Raw genomic sequence first — 14,795 nt, forward strand, 5'->3', positions numbered from 1 at the left:
TTTTGACGGCGCTGGAATAAGAATGCCTGCATTGTGTGGTGAACTGCCGGCATATATGTGACTATATCTTTGCTTAGATAGCTGGTCAAGTAAGCTGTTGAGTGTGCTTAAGTATTTATAGCACACTGGTTGACAAACGTGGGAACCCATAGATATACATGATGTAGGACAGCCTATATGTTGTAGCATCCATTTTATTGTAAAAAAAAAAAAAAGAAAACCTGAATGACTTTTTATATATTTATTTCTAAATAATTTTAAATTGTGCATAATAAATATGCACTATGAGTGCTTTGTTGGTCGAAATTTGTTGTCAAACAGTGAAGGTGACGTCAGTGAACAGGTGCTGAATAGCGCCACACCGCTCATACCTTACGGCCCCAGCGGCAGAATGTATGAACTAAAACGTGGGCACTGAGGAGGAGCTCTTTGGGCAGGTCAGGAGTAGAGTAGGTCGTGCACAAAACTACCTAAACTTCATTCTTGTATTCTGGTACGTCAAATCCAAGCGCTCAAGAACGGCGAACACTTGAGTGACGTTGTTACATATTTCCTGTTGAAGCATTGGTGAGTGCCCCACAAACCAATGAAAGAGACCCATGAAAACGAATTTGTGGGCTTGTAAAAATAGTGAATTTCACGTATGAAATTATTTGGAAGCAAATAGGGATTGTGATCGAATGATTTGGAATCGAGTTCTAATAGTATACGTCGCACATCATGAAAAAAATGGGCGCATTTTTCATGACCGAACTAACCTGTTCAGTATTTTTTTTCAATTGAGACAAGGCTTGTGCGGATGCTAACTTTTTGTTGTTGTTGTTCAAAGGAAGTGTAAACAATTTGAAAAGTAACAGGACTGTTGGTAGGATGCAAGTGGTAACCTCTAAAATATGTTACATCTCGAATTTCGCTATAATGAAAGCATAAGGACTGGTATAACAACCTTATAAATTAAAAAAAAAATGATGAATCGGTGCAACAGTGATATGTTTATTTAACCTTGAAGCGGGGCTTTCCATTAGTGTGGATTTCTTTTGAATAGGTGTTTTCACGACTTAGCACGCTTTCACAGCAGTGAAACCACCTTTACGAAAAGGTACAAGCAGGTTCATATTACTGAACTAAGGTGCTTTCATGTCTTAGCACCCCTCTACTGCACTGAAACCAACGTTATAGGGGCTTATATGTGCATTAATATACTCCAATGCATACATCTCGAATACATTAAAGTTTTCATTTATTTAAATTTGAATCAAAGCGAATTCGAGTGCTGTAATATTCGTTCGAATATTCGCACAAACCTGCGAACTTTCGTATTGACACCGCAGTGTATTTATAGGCAACACATGCCCACTTCTGGGTGGCCTAACACAGGATGTCATAACATTTGTACCTTCCTCCCACACCAACTCGCACACTTCTGAAAGCAGGCACCTTTGATTGTGCAATCTCTTAAGGATATCAAACAACTGATCCTAATTTCTCTTTCAGAATAGCAGCCTCGTAAGTATGTTTTGTTGTTGTGTATTGCAAACCCAACGAAACAGCTGAAGTCATACTTTTTCTTTAGGACGAAGATTGCGTAAGTACTAAAGATTATCTTTTATCATTGTCGCAAGGGCTGTCTTAAATTTATAAATTTTAAGCACAGATAATGCGCTCTGTCAAGCTGTTCGCTACAGTTCTCGTGCTTAAGCTTGGGCGGTGCTTAGAGAATGAATCATTCTGCCAGCATTTTTCGGTCTTGTCGTCAGCCATCTCGCTGCATACATGTATAGGCAGGATGTTTCACATAGGGAGAATGGAAGATTTTAAAAAAGAGTGGTTAAACGCAGCCGATTGAAAGCAATGATCCGTGGTTTGCACATGTCTGGTGCCTGTCAGAGTATTTTGTGTATTGCACTTGCTTAGTTAATTAACTAAGGTCACTCATGCGAAAGCTTTAATCATTTAAGAGTCAAGTGCATTTTGTTGCATTGTAGGGGGCATTCTAAAATTACCAATGCAGTTTTTTATGGCAACGTACATGCTACGTGGCGATTTTTTGTAGCGTTAAAATAAAGCCGACAAACTACGAAATGAAACCATGTCGTTTTGCTTATGCACTAGCAGTAATGCAGTATTGTCAACCGCACTTCAATCTATAAAACAGGCTTGCAGACCGAGGTGAAATGAGCAGACTCAGCTCTAATCATTAGCGTCAGCATGTTTGATGGTGGCATGCGGCAGGGAAGTTTTTTCACGCCTGATAAGCGAGAGGCTCATCGTCTACATGCACGGTTGTTTGTTGCACTCAAACATGGTTTAGAGCATTGCAATACAATTTCACATGAGTGCAGTGACGTAGTTTTATATTTCACAAGCTTTCTTTAAATGGTAGAAACTGGACTGAGGTTTTATTTTATTCAACTCATTTAATTTTGCCAAAATACCCCAGAGGAGAGTGTCATTAGGGGTGATTATAAGAACGAAAATTCCAGTGATTGGCCACAGAAAAGTCAATTCTTTTGTGAGGGCAGGTGAGGTGGGGATAAAAGCGGTCTGGTGGAGAAGGGCGTGTCAGCCTTTGGCAGTGCAATGGAAAAATGGCGATGAGCGAGCGACAGTACACACGCTTGGGCAAACAACACTGCATTAATGGCCCAAGCACAGTGAAATGTGCGGGAGACGTAGGATGCAAGGTGCGTGGTGAAGCGAACTGCTATAGAACCTACGGCATAATATAATAATCTTGCAACACGATGGTGATGTGCTAATGAGTTGCAATCAGAATCTGGTTTTAATGACGAGATGCTGTTAGTGTATCAAAATGATGAACGGATATACCTTACAGTGCAATTTAATGTAATATGGAGCATTTTAACTTAATGTCTCTGAGATTTTTTTTTAGTATTTGTCAACTTATCTGTCTTTCCGCTGTAGTTATTGGAAAGGTTAAGAAATGTTATGTTAATATTTAGTGAAGAAGTCATGCTGGTATTCTCTATAAAGCATTGAAAAATATTCTACAGTTCTATTTGATCAATAATTCCAAAATGAAAAGGCCTTCTATTATGAGGTCTCCAAAGGCATAAATAATTTTAGTTGTATTTGTAAGTTTACTTTCTACTATACCAAATAAGTCACCCTCCCGGGCTAAAACACTTTGAAAGTCAAACGATAGGAGAAAAATAAAAAGAAACAAGCATGTCGGCTCATCATCATGACCCAAGTCATAAAGTTCCAGCTGCCATCATAACCTTTCATCACTAAAGACTTGACCGGACTATAAGAGTGTTATGGAGTGAACGTGAAGCTCCTCGAATTTTTATGGCAGTCAATTTATTGTTGAATGCATTCAAGTCCTTGATGTACTAGGTCATGTAGAAACTTGGGTCTCACTGCAAAACTAAAAACCAACTCTGTAACCTTGATTCCCCCCCCTTTTTTTTTGCTTCTAGTAATCGACCTATTACCCCGAATGTTTTAATGATAGAGTTTCAAAAGAACACATCATCAGTCATAACTGACTTTTGCCACCTTCCTAAGGTGCACCTTTAAAATGTGTGTATTGTATTCTGCGGAGCATTTCCTGTGGCAGCCACTCAGGAAGGGATGGATGTGTTGCAGGAAAGCCGAGTTGGGTCTGAAGAAGGTGACTGAAGTTGGCGCAGATGGCGCTGTTGTGTCCAGTTCTCGCACAACGCTTTCCTACGGTGAGTGGCGTAAAGCTTTAACTCATCGAGGTGGTCAGTTAGCTGTATTAGATTGTCAGTTAACTTTATTGCAGTTTTTGGATATATGAAATGTCGAAAGTCAAGAAAAAAATACAAAAAATGAAAAACGTTCTTTGTGTGTGTGTGTATCGGCAATACTCAGAGTTGTAACACGTTGTGTAGCATTTCAGGGTGTGGTATCCCTCGAAACACGGGTCTACGCACAGCGATTTATTGCTGTCTGCACCCATAGCACGTGTCTCGGTTTTCGTCTTGTAGTGACGAGTTGGGCTGGCAAACATACGGCATCCTCTGTGCATGTGGCAACCTTGGGTAGAGTAAACTCGGGGATCAAGAAGAGTAAGAGTACCTCGCTAGTGTATTAAAAAAAATACCTTGTTTTTTTTTTTAAATAGGGTATGTTATTAGCGTAGGCGATAAACAAGCTAAGAGCTCTGTCAATAAATATGTCAATGCATTTTATCAAGGGAATGCCAATAAAAAGCACAAAATAAAGGTTCGTGCACCTCTGTTGCTGTGATTACGGCGCGCAACCGAAACCGCCTTGCCCATCAGCATCACCACCGGCTGCACAGTGCAGTGACGCTAGCAATCAGTTCTGTTTATCTCTACAAAAAGAGTAGCATGATCATTCCCTTGTCTTGTAAGTTCTGGGTGATGGCAGCACCTCGGAATGAGCATACATCGTCGTCACTATGCGAAACTTCGATCGGAGGATTGAAAATGTACCCATATGGCAAAGACGCGGTGCTATGAAAAAGCATCACCGTACATGTATGGCAGGAACACTCAAATGGTTAAAGGGGCCCTGCGGCGTTTCTTCAGCTCGATAAGAAAAAGCTGCCGTTCGGTAGTCAAGGCTCCCGAGAACATACCAGCCAATTGTCAGAGCACAGCATGCAGCCTGGAAGTTACAGTCGATTCTCAAGGTCAGCTGGCAACTTCTCGCTCCTTTCTCGATTAATAATCTAACAACCCGCATGAATGCGTCATAAACACAAAAGTCCTCAGTCACTCCCTGATTTGATCGACATGAATGAAAAGAGAAAGAAAGGGCTTGAAGTACGTAGCAAAACCATGTAACTCTGCTTGTATTTCTAACAACGTTTGCAATTGTTGATTATTGAGACTTGAGACTTATTGAAAGGTGGAGGCGGAATAAATGTTTATTTTCGGAATGGTGTAGTGGTGTAGGTTCCGCATTTACCTCATGTGGGAGGTCTCCTCATTCCAGACTTCAATGAAAGCGTTCGAAAATTACTTGGGAAAGTGTTGCAGAGCTTCTTTAATTGTCAGAACTTGGTAGCCAATTCATAACAGCACTTGGTAGCCAATTCTCGTTAAGATAGTGTAAATGTTGGATCAAGACAAATCGGGAGCAACACACCCTCTGTTTCTCAAACATGTCAATCATTACATTCTTTTTGACTGAAATGCAGCACTTACGTCAGGGGCTCAAACATCCTGTTGTTATAAGCAACTTGCATTTAAAGGAGTACTGACATGATTTTGAGGCACCTCATGAGAGACATGCTTCGTTTCCGGGATATGCAATATCAACAGTCTCCGCATGCTGATGCCAGACAAAATGAGTAAAACGTTTTACTTTTAACTTTAAAGATTTTGTCAACCAGCAGTTTTAAGTTAGCCCCCATCATAATGGACATTATAACGGTGAGTCAACACAGATCACTAGATTTGTGAAGTCTACGTCCTGCAAGCGGCCTAAATCACAGAAATCGTTGCCAATTTCACTGGACAACAATTTACTCATCGCTGTTTACATGAAACCACGTGCGACTGACAAGAAATGACGGAGCTGGTGCTTGTATGGCGCGAGTTGCAGTCTCCCCGTGATGTCAGGCTTGTGCTGACGTGTCACTGCAAAGCCTTCGCTTTTATACCACCACCGAAAATGTTTTTTTAAGGTGGCGGTGTTAAAAATGCTTTCAATGCATTCCCAAACATTATGACACTGTATTTAGGGTTCTCGAGAGTTACGTTTTTTATTTGCAACAACAAGTAAAAAATATTTAAGTTTCATGTCAGTACTCTCTTATTTATTTGTTTTGTTAACTTTTCGTATTCTGCACGTTAAAGAACCCCAGGTGGTCTAAATTTCCGGAGCCCTCCACTACGGCGTCTCTCATAATCATATAGTGGTTTTGGGACGTTAAACCCCACATATCAATCAATCAATCAACTTTTCGTATTCTGATATCTGCCATTGCTATGTTGCAAATAACGTGTCGATTACTATATTGTGAAATTAGACTGAAACCCCAATATATTGAACGTAGATACAGCAAAATATCAGTTGTAATGCAGCGAACAAAAAACATTCTTGCAATAGATACAGTATTAGAAACATACATTTATAACGATTTTTTGGACATAACAAACTTATCCTTGTGTAAGGTGCAACTTTGTTATATAGAGGTTAAAGTGCACAAGTGGGAGGTGTTGCTGACAGTTCTGTGATTTCTAGGACCTGTTTCTGTTTTAATGATGGTCATGAATAAAATAAGACTGCTGCCAATTTTCATCTACAGTTGCACTCTCTTACAAGAGACATGCACTGGGGAGCAATTTTCGTCTTTTTTGTCTGGATTCTTCAATAAGGGTGCCACAGCTGCATTTTCTTATCAACCCCTGTTTCAGTGTAGGCACATTGGCGTCTCTTATAGGTGTCTGTTACATCAGTGTTTCTTATAAAGAAGTTAGTCTGTATTTAGCATGTGGCGGGGTTGTCATTTGCGCAACAGATTGATTTTACGATATATTTAAATTTGTCAGGCTTTGTGAAATAAAGTTGGGTTCCAGTGGAGAGGGCACAAACTGATGGCAGTGTGTGTAGACAAGTTTTTTACTGTGTGCTGTCGGAAAATTGCGCTTTTTTGGCATTTTCTATGTGTTTCAGTATTTTGTCAATACTGTGTGTTTTTGGGTGCTTGGCTTGCGTTTTAGTCATGCAAGAGAGCTGTAGCAAGCTGGATTTTTTTTTTTTGCAGAGGAGCTCATCTACCAAGTCATTGATGCATGTTGAGGAGCCACAGGTTGCCGAACGTTATTCCTAATCCTCCTCTAAGACATCTCTCACAGCCATGCATTGTTGGCGCATTATGTTAAGTCTTATGAATCGGTTGACTAATCAAAGCAAGAGTTAAGGAATCGTATCATTTGTGAAACTGCATTTTGAAATCGCCATGGGTGATTCTGTGGGGGCCTACAGATTTTCGCACCATCTGGGAGCAGAAATCTGGCAGCTGCAGCACTGCCCTGCATGTGCGTCTTGCAAGCTGCTCAATGCCGCATCCAGTGCTGGCGTCGTCACACGTGCTTATTAGTTTGTTTCTTTTTTTTTTTTTTTTAGTAGATGACGTGACAATCGGTAGACCCCCACGATTTCAGCCAATGGCGTGTCTGTATTTCGATAAGTGAGGCCATGGGGGAAAATTGGGTCTTTTTTATGATTGAACTTCGTTTTTTATGATTGAAGTTCGTTTTATGGTGACCGAGTTAACTGGCAGAACATGGGAGAGGCCTTTGTCCTGCAGTGGACGTAGTCAGGCTGATGAAGATGATGATTGAAGAAGTCTGTGTCAAAGCCGGTGTCAAGTCATTACTCTGTGGTACACATCTGCTGCTTTCCGACTGCTACGTGTCATTAATGTCGCTCATCCCATTCTATTTGTCTGTAGTGTCCGGCCTGGGCTTCGGGGTGATGAGTGGCGTTTTCTCGCTGCTCAACGTGCTGGCCGATGCCATTGGTCCCGGCACAGTGGGACTGAACGGCGGGTCGTCCTGTTTCTTCCTCACGTCAGGTAGCAACCTCCTTTTTTCTTCACTTTCTCTCTTTCTACAACATTACCCGAGGCAGCAAAGAAAATGTGGAAAGTACTGAAGTCAGTGTCCAACTTTGATGTGGCTGTGGCTGTTTGGCAAAGCTGAATGAATAGTAAGTTTGTGCTTCTAAGCGAATTCTTAACTAATGATGGTTTCATCAAATAATACTTAATTGAATGATTTGAATAGTGAATCTGGCATATTATTTTTTTTTTTTTTTCAAATGGGCATTTTTGTCAAAACTCAACCAATCATTAGGAGTTATAAATAGGCATGTGTGATGTCGCTTTTCTTGGTTTAAAGAGGAAACAAAATTGAATGGTGGCAGAATCTGGATTGTTCATAAGGCACAAGTTATAAGCAGTAAAAATTGTTGTGCTTTGAAACTCGCAACACTTACAACATGCTTTTCAGCTTTAAAAAATAATTAATTGAGATGCAGGTACCGTGTACGTTTAACCTGAAAGTGTGGCTTCGTGGTAGTGTGCATTTTCTCAAATGGGTGCTTTCACAGCATAGCAGCCCCATGTGAAAGCACTTTTCCACGAAGTGTCGGATCTGGAAAGACCGCTGCACTGTTGCAGCACATGAACACAGCAGACATTGTTGCGCCACACCAAACAAATGTGTACATTTATTTAATTAAATTTACAGCGACAATATCGCTAGCCAAATGAAATGCGTCACTAGCGACCCGCTAAACAAACTTATACACCATTCTCAATACAGCACTCAATCAACATATCAAAATGCTGCAAATGCTGGGTTGACGACGCTCAATTTACCATGAGGGGCCCACCCACAACCTGCGCAAGCCCAGCACCACTTTTCACTTGGCGGCTGTTAATCCTAAATGCTGCCTAACCTCCAGACACACGTGCGCCACGAAGTGCAAACTACATTACAGGGTAATATCACTTCCACATAGGTTATGTGCAGTCACATGCATTTCTGTTCGTTAATTCTACATAATTTCAGTTTGTAGTGATGCAAATTGGAATACTGTGATCTTCGTTTGAATATTTGCCCATGGTTATGCATGACCACTTTAGGGAAATACGAATGCGTGCCAGCTCAAGCAGGACCACATCAGGTGGCTAACCGTGTACTTGTGTCCTGACTGCAAGCAAGACTTCGTCTTGTTGAAAATATGAATACATAAAGAACTAAAAATACATACGTGATAACTTGGATAAGCTGCCTAGGCTTATCAAAAAAGCTAATGGGCTATGGAGAAGAGCTTGAGTTTCACCAAGCACCGAAAATTATGTGAATTCGTCGATTTGCTCCGTACGAAGCGTGTGATTTGCTACTGATTTTAAAGCTGATGGCCTGGCCCTACACACCTCATATCAACCCGCTTGTGAACTACACTTTAAACCTTTCATTAGCTGATACACGTTGCGAAGGAGGCCAAATGCAGTGTACACCAAGTTTTTCTTCTTTCTAAAACGTATAGTATTAATATAAAAGCCAAGCATACTCTGTGCACTCTGTTTTGTCAATTACTAAACTGTATACTGTGGAATCTCGTTTATAGACTCGTCACGGAAACCTAAAAATAAAATGTATGATATGCAAAACTGGTATTAATGGGGGAAGTGGTATTGAAAAAAAACTTTTTCATTTGTTTACCTAGAACAATGAAATTCAGCATGCATACTCATAAGTGTCTTGAATAGGAAAATATACAGTTTCATCATGATACCTTGAGTAGTTCTCAAGTTGCATCTTGCTACGTGATTCGACTTATATGGTCTGGCGTGGAAAGCCTAGCGCTCTAACAAAACATGCCAGGAAGCTGCAAATGGTGTTGATCTTTACTCGAAAGAAGACTATTGGGTATGACAATCTCGGAATTTTTTATCGCTTCTCTTTTTTTATAGAGATCATCATAACTGTCTACACACATTGTCAGAAACAGTGTCATGTAAGAGTCATATTTAAAAAAAAAACTGGGCCATAAACAAAAATGTAGAGATTGTCATACCCTCAATAAATGTTTTGGGATTCAGGAAAAAAAAAAAAACTGCTACAAAATCCGTCCAGTCATTCTTGTGCTACACTTTCCACGAGCAATGCACATTGTCCAAAACACACTTGGGAGGAAAAGCCTGTCGAAGTTTTCGACAGGCTTTTTTCGGCAAACTTTCTTGTTTCTGGTTGGATATTAATGAGAATTGGCACAGACACTAAGAATGGTCTCATAGTGCTTTCCATGTAAATTTCCGGGCAATACCACAAATGCTTAATGAGAGACAAATTATTTCTTCATTGAACCTTGTGGAGAAGCTGAGCATGATGCAAAAAAAAAAAAAAAAACAGTATCGAGAAAAGTTTAAGGTCACAACTTCTCTTTATGTCTCTAAAACACCTAAAAATTGCGATGTAAGGTTTGTCTTGTGATATTCGACATCTGAGGCATGTGGCCTCTGCCCAGTGTGCCTTTCATTAGCGTAATTAAGTACTTGATTACAAATAATCACTGAACATTTTTTACATATAGAGAGGTCTATTGCATCAAAAGAATGGCTCACACCATGACAGCCTATGCCTTCTTTTTAAATAACAGTTATGGGCAGGATACTGGTGCCACAGGAATTTTTTAGCAGTTTATTTAATGACGCGAGATGGGCATATAAAAATCGTGCCCCTGCTTCATACATGCTCTTTTCCCACTCAAGCTGCGAAACGCATGATCACACTGGCGGTCACGGGAACACTAATCTACGAGGCTTTCATTGTCTTGGAACATTCATAGACGCTCGTGGCGATACCAAGCATGGCTCCACGTACGTCTAAATCACATCACAAAAGCTTATTGACAGCACTCCAGATGACGGTGGAGTGCGCAGCCGCATGGACAGTGCAGCCGGCGCACGATGCATTTGGTGGCGGCATTCGGTGACGATGCGCAAAATGTGCAAAATGTGTAGCTACGATGACAAAAAATCAGTGTGCACTGCACTTGGTATCGCATTTTTGAGTGACACGTGAAACTGCTAGCCGCTGTTCTGAGCAATAATTGGGAGTCAAGGGGGGGTTGACGAGCTCGACTGTGAGGTCTGCTGCCGATGCGTAAAATGCCCGTTCGTGGTTCTGAGGAGCCAGTGAGTGATTTGCTTCATTGCTTGCAAAGAAGCACGTCGCCACGAGTGCGCTAGCGCATGGTCCTTTCCCGCAGTCAGCTGAGTTTGACCTCAACACAACTCCGATAACACGCCAGGCTCTTGAGTTGCGCGCTCGTAGACCGCGCGCCTGCTCATAGTAATCTGATCGCGCATCCGCTTACACCTCCTAAATTAAGTGTAATTATATCCTAAGTGATCGTCAAGCCATGAACACGTCACGAAGTAGGGATTTTCGAGAGCCATGTCCTCGCGACGCACAAGCAGCAGACGACAATCTCCAGGAGTGAGCGTCAGGCCAATGGCGAGGCGAGCTGAGACAACATGGGGGCCCTACAGCCAATTAGGGGCCTCGAAGTGACCTTCAAACATTTGCTTTTTGTGTACTTGAGAAGCAAGCTGAGGCAAGAAATTTAAACACAGAGAAATGCTCTTTCTGATAAGTCCAAGAAACCAGCTCCCGGCCGCGCCATCGCGAGGCTATAACTTTTTGAATATCGCTGTTTTCTCACGATTTCTCGAAAAAAGTTTCACTACCTACGATGCTGAAACATATTTTCCGAAGCAAGTCAGTGCGTTTTTCAGTGTAGATATTTTGAAATCAGGTAGAAAAAGGGCTCCAGATACTGAAAACCTGATTTTCAAGAAATCAATTTTTTTGCCATTTTTTGCGATACCATAGGGCGTCCCCTTTTAACCAAAGAGGCTAAAAATAGGAGGAAAACGTGCATGCGCCAGCAGCAACTCACTTTTATTGAGCAAAACTGGAGTAGTAGCTGGTTAATTCATGGCACACTTTCTTTTTCTCAAGGTGTATGAGAGTAAATTCTTCTAAAGAAATTTAGAGGATTCTACTTTCTTGGAATAGGTAAAACACAAAAGTGAAACATGCGTTCACAGAGGTAGTTGAGTGTTTATTGTCCATTGTTTTGCCACAAGGCCGAAGGAATGAATGCTACAGCAACAAATTGCAAATTCACGCGAAGAACGGCAAGCAGCTCGAAACTTGCAACCTGCACTCAAGTGTAAAGCACGCACAAAATGAGCATATACAGGACGAGCACGGACTAACAATTGTCACAGCTCAACAGTTGAAGCGTACTGTATAAACAGAAAGAAAGGCGCATGAAACAAACACACAAGTATGTACAGGACAAGCACAAACAACTGTCACAATTCTTACTTCGTGTGTGAGCAGGGTGCCCCTTTCGTAAATGCAGCCGCGGCAGCGAGTGAAGTGACCTTCATTCTCTCTCACACAAGTCTGATGAGCGCACGCACAGTAGAGACCACACTTTGTGGCGACAGCGCTCTCCCAAAAGGGGGAGAAGACGGCGGGACCAACATGTGATCGTCCGGCAATCTTGACACTGATGATGAAAATACGCTGAATCTGCGGAGCTCTGAGGGCCACCAAATGGTATATGGTGTATATAAATGGCTTGCCGCTAGCGCTCTTCACTACATGCACACTGTGGCGTAGTGGTTAGTGCCGCACGCTGCTGTTCGAGAGGTCGCTGGTTGAACACCCTGTGGCAGAGCTATTGATTATCGTTTTTTTTTTTTTCAATCTGTTGTATATATTTTATTATGTCATATCCGTGACGGAAGTACATCAGCAGAGCCATGGTGGACCTCGACAAGTAAAAAACAGAAGCCGCAATCAGCTCAGCATTCACAACAAAGCTAAGAAGTGTGTTTGAGTGTGTCGCTTGCTGCTGGCAGCAAGCAATCTTCCTGCCGCGAAACTGACACTGCTGCGGCCTCTGCGACTCTGCAACGTGCAGATTACGACTTGTTTTGTAGGAACGTGGTTCAAGCTTGTGTGTTTAAGAATCGATGTAGGATTGTTTTGATGTATTGGTCAAGACCTATTTTCGGGGTGGTATTATTCAATTTTTGGCAAAAATGTGATCGTAATAAACGCTAATAGTGCATTGTTTTCAAGGAACGTTGGCCTAAAATAAGTTGATGGAGAAGTTTTCACTAGATGTATAAAACTGAGGGAACATTGGGCCTGGTTGATCTTAGGGGTTTAACATGACTTTCTTGGCTGGTGCTTGGTCTTTCCTTGACGTAGACAATGCAGAGTCGAACTGCAGCCTGTCACAAACTATGCGGACATGTCTAAACTCAGCACCAAAACTGAAGTGCAAAGCTGACTGTGGCAGCCTTGGTAGAAGCAAGGACCTGTCGTCGCTCGTACTCGCCTTGTGCCTTGCCGGGTGATAAAAACCAGGAAGCAGAGCCAAAGTAGAAAACGTCTTCTTTATTACACGCTGGGTTAAAAACGAAAAACAAAATTCAATGCAGGCGTGTACTGCACGCCTGCATTGCACGTTTCCTCTCCTAGCCGACGGCACCGCGATAGCCTTTCTCAACCGCCCGCTGGTTACCTGTGCATGTTTGATCTAGCTGCAGTTCACTCAAAATAAGCGAACTAGATTCCTTGTTCCCTAAGTTGAAACGCATAACAGCATCTGCCATGGCAGTCTCAACGGCAAACAATGACGTGTTCTTGTCCTTCGGTGAGAGGCTCCAAGTGACCGAGTGCAAGGCCTCATTCGCATTCTGCGTCTTCCCTCTGGTGCATCTCTGCAGGAGCTTCTTGTCGGACAAGCGTTCATAAACAGGACGCAATGCGTTGCTCACTGCCTCTGGCTAATTGTACTTGCTTTTTTGGGATGGGCTGCTTCCTTGCCATGGCTGCATTATGCTTGCACCAAGACTCGGAGCTGTGTGGACAGAATCTGTGGTTTGATTTATTGCCAGTGGATGTCACGTGATGATACATAGCTTACACAGCTTTTTGCATCACATCCACATTCCCCGAATGAGATTTCAAAGCCCAGCCGTAATAACTCGTCAATTTTGTGATGAGGTTACCCGTGAGGTGGCCCTTGCCACTGATGCGCTCGCTGCTGTCCCCTTTGTGCTTCTGCACATGGTTTAAGCGGTCTTCTTTTTCAACATTTATGAAGCTGTACACCTTAGCTTCTTTGACAGCACTGTACGACTGGCTGTCACCATCACAAAGCATGGGGGTGTACCTGAGGCCATGAAATGAAAGGGAGCGCTGAAATAAAATCATTGCTGCCTCTGCTTTCATTTGGCCAGTCTTGCATGGGGTATTTTTCTGGCATGAATGTTTGGCTTTCAATTCAGAGTATTCTGGACTCTCTGGTATTGAACCACATTCACAGCCGAGGCAAAAGTTAGAAAGCACAACATAGTCTAGCATATAACCTTAAAAAACTTCTATCACAGTGGCTATTCCAATGTGAGAGGTGTGTCTTCTTGTGTGCCAGCTTTCATCAAACGAGACGGCCATATTTCCGGGGTTGCCGAAATTGAAGTCCATGTAGAGGCATTTTACCACTGTGGCACTTTTAGTCAAATGTTCGGCACAAGCTGTTGTTGCTGCTGTCTGAAGCTTCATTTTCAAGTACTCGTGGTACGTTTTCGTGTGAAGGCCCCGATGTGAAACACCGATAGCGGCAAAGATGTCATTCAGAGCTGTCTGACCATTCCCAGTGCTCTGAACCACACGGGCCGTGCGAACGGGTTGCAGTTACTGCTGCCACCAACCCGTCGCGAGCACCATTTCGGACCAACTCTCCACTTTGCTGTAGTGAAGCTTCAGCTTAACGGCTATGCCGTACTCACGCACGTCGCGTTCGATGGTCAACTGACCATGGCATACTCGGCAAGCAGAATGTTCGTTTAGTAAACTGTTCACCATGTCGAGGTCAACCATGGTATGCGTCGGATCGGGCGAACTTTCAGTGCCGCGCTGACTCGTGAGAACACTAATTTTGGGATCGGTTGCCGAGACCGAGGAAAGTTCCACTGCATTTTGCTCGGTGCGACGCTCGATCAGTTCTCTGTCAGCCGATGTCAAAAATGTCGCGTCTATCCTCGCAGCTCGATCACACATACTTGAAGTACTGCAGGCAGCAGTCGCAGTCGCCGCCACGCTTTCTCCGTCTGCGTGATCTGCTGCAGCAGCATTCTCTGCTGTCTTAATCACAAGCGGCAACATTGTTTCGCGCCGCCTTGTTGAAGTATCACCACAATCAGCTGATTCCGATGGCACCGTAGT

At 42.6% G+C, this 14,795-nt stretch overlaps 1 protein-coding gene across 1 annotated transcript in view; it reads left to right on the top strand.

Moving 5' to 3' along the window:
* The window catches only part of LOC142774811 (gamma-secretase subunit Aph-1-like), a 31,242-nt gene that overhangs the window by 6,260 nt on the left and 10,187 nt on the right, over nt 1-14,795 (top strand). Inside the window, exons 3-4 of the mRNA XM_075875916.1 lie at nt 3,613-3,698; nt 7,421-7,543. Coding sequence (XP_075732031.1) covers nt 3,613-3,698; nt 7,421-7,543 — 209 coding nt within the window. The remainder of the gene's footprint in view (nt 1-3,612; nt 3,699-7,420; nt 7,544-14,795) is intronic.

This window comes from Rhipicephalus microplus, chromosome 10 (assembly GCF_043290135.1).
Source record: "Rhipicephalus microplus isolate Deutch F79 chromosome 10, USDA_Rmic, whole genome shotgun sequence".
Lineage (NCBI taxonomy): Eukaryota > Metazoa > Arthropoda > Arachnida > Ixodida > Ixodidae > Rhipicephalus > Rhipicephalus microplus.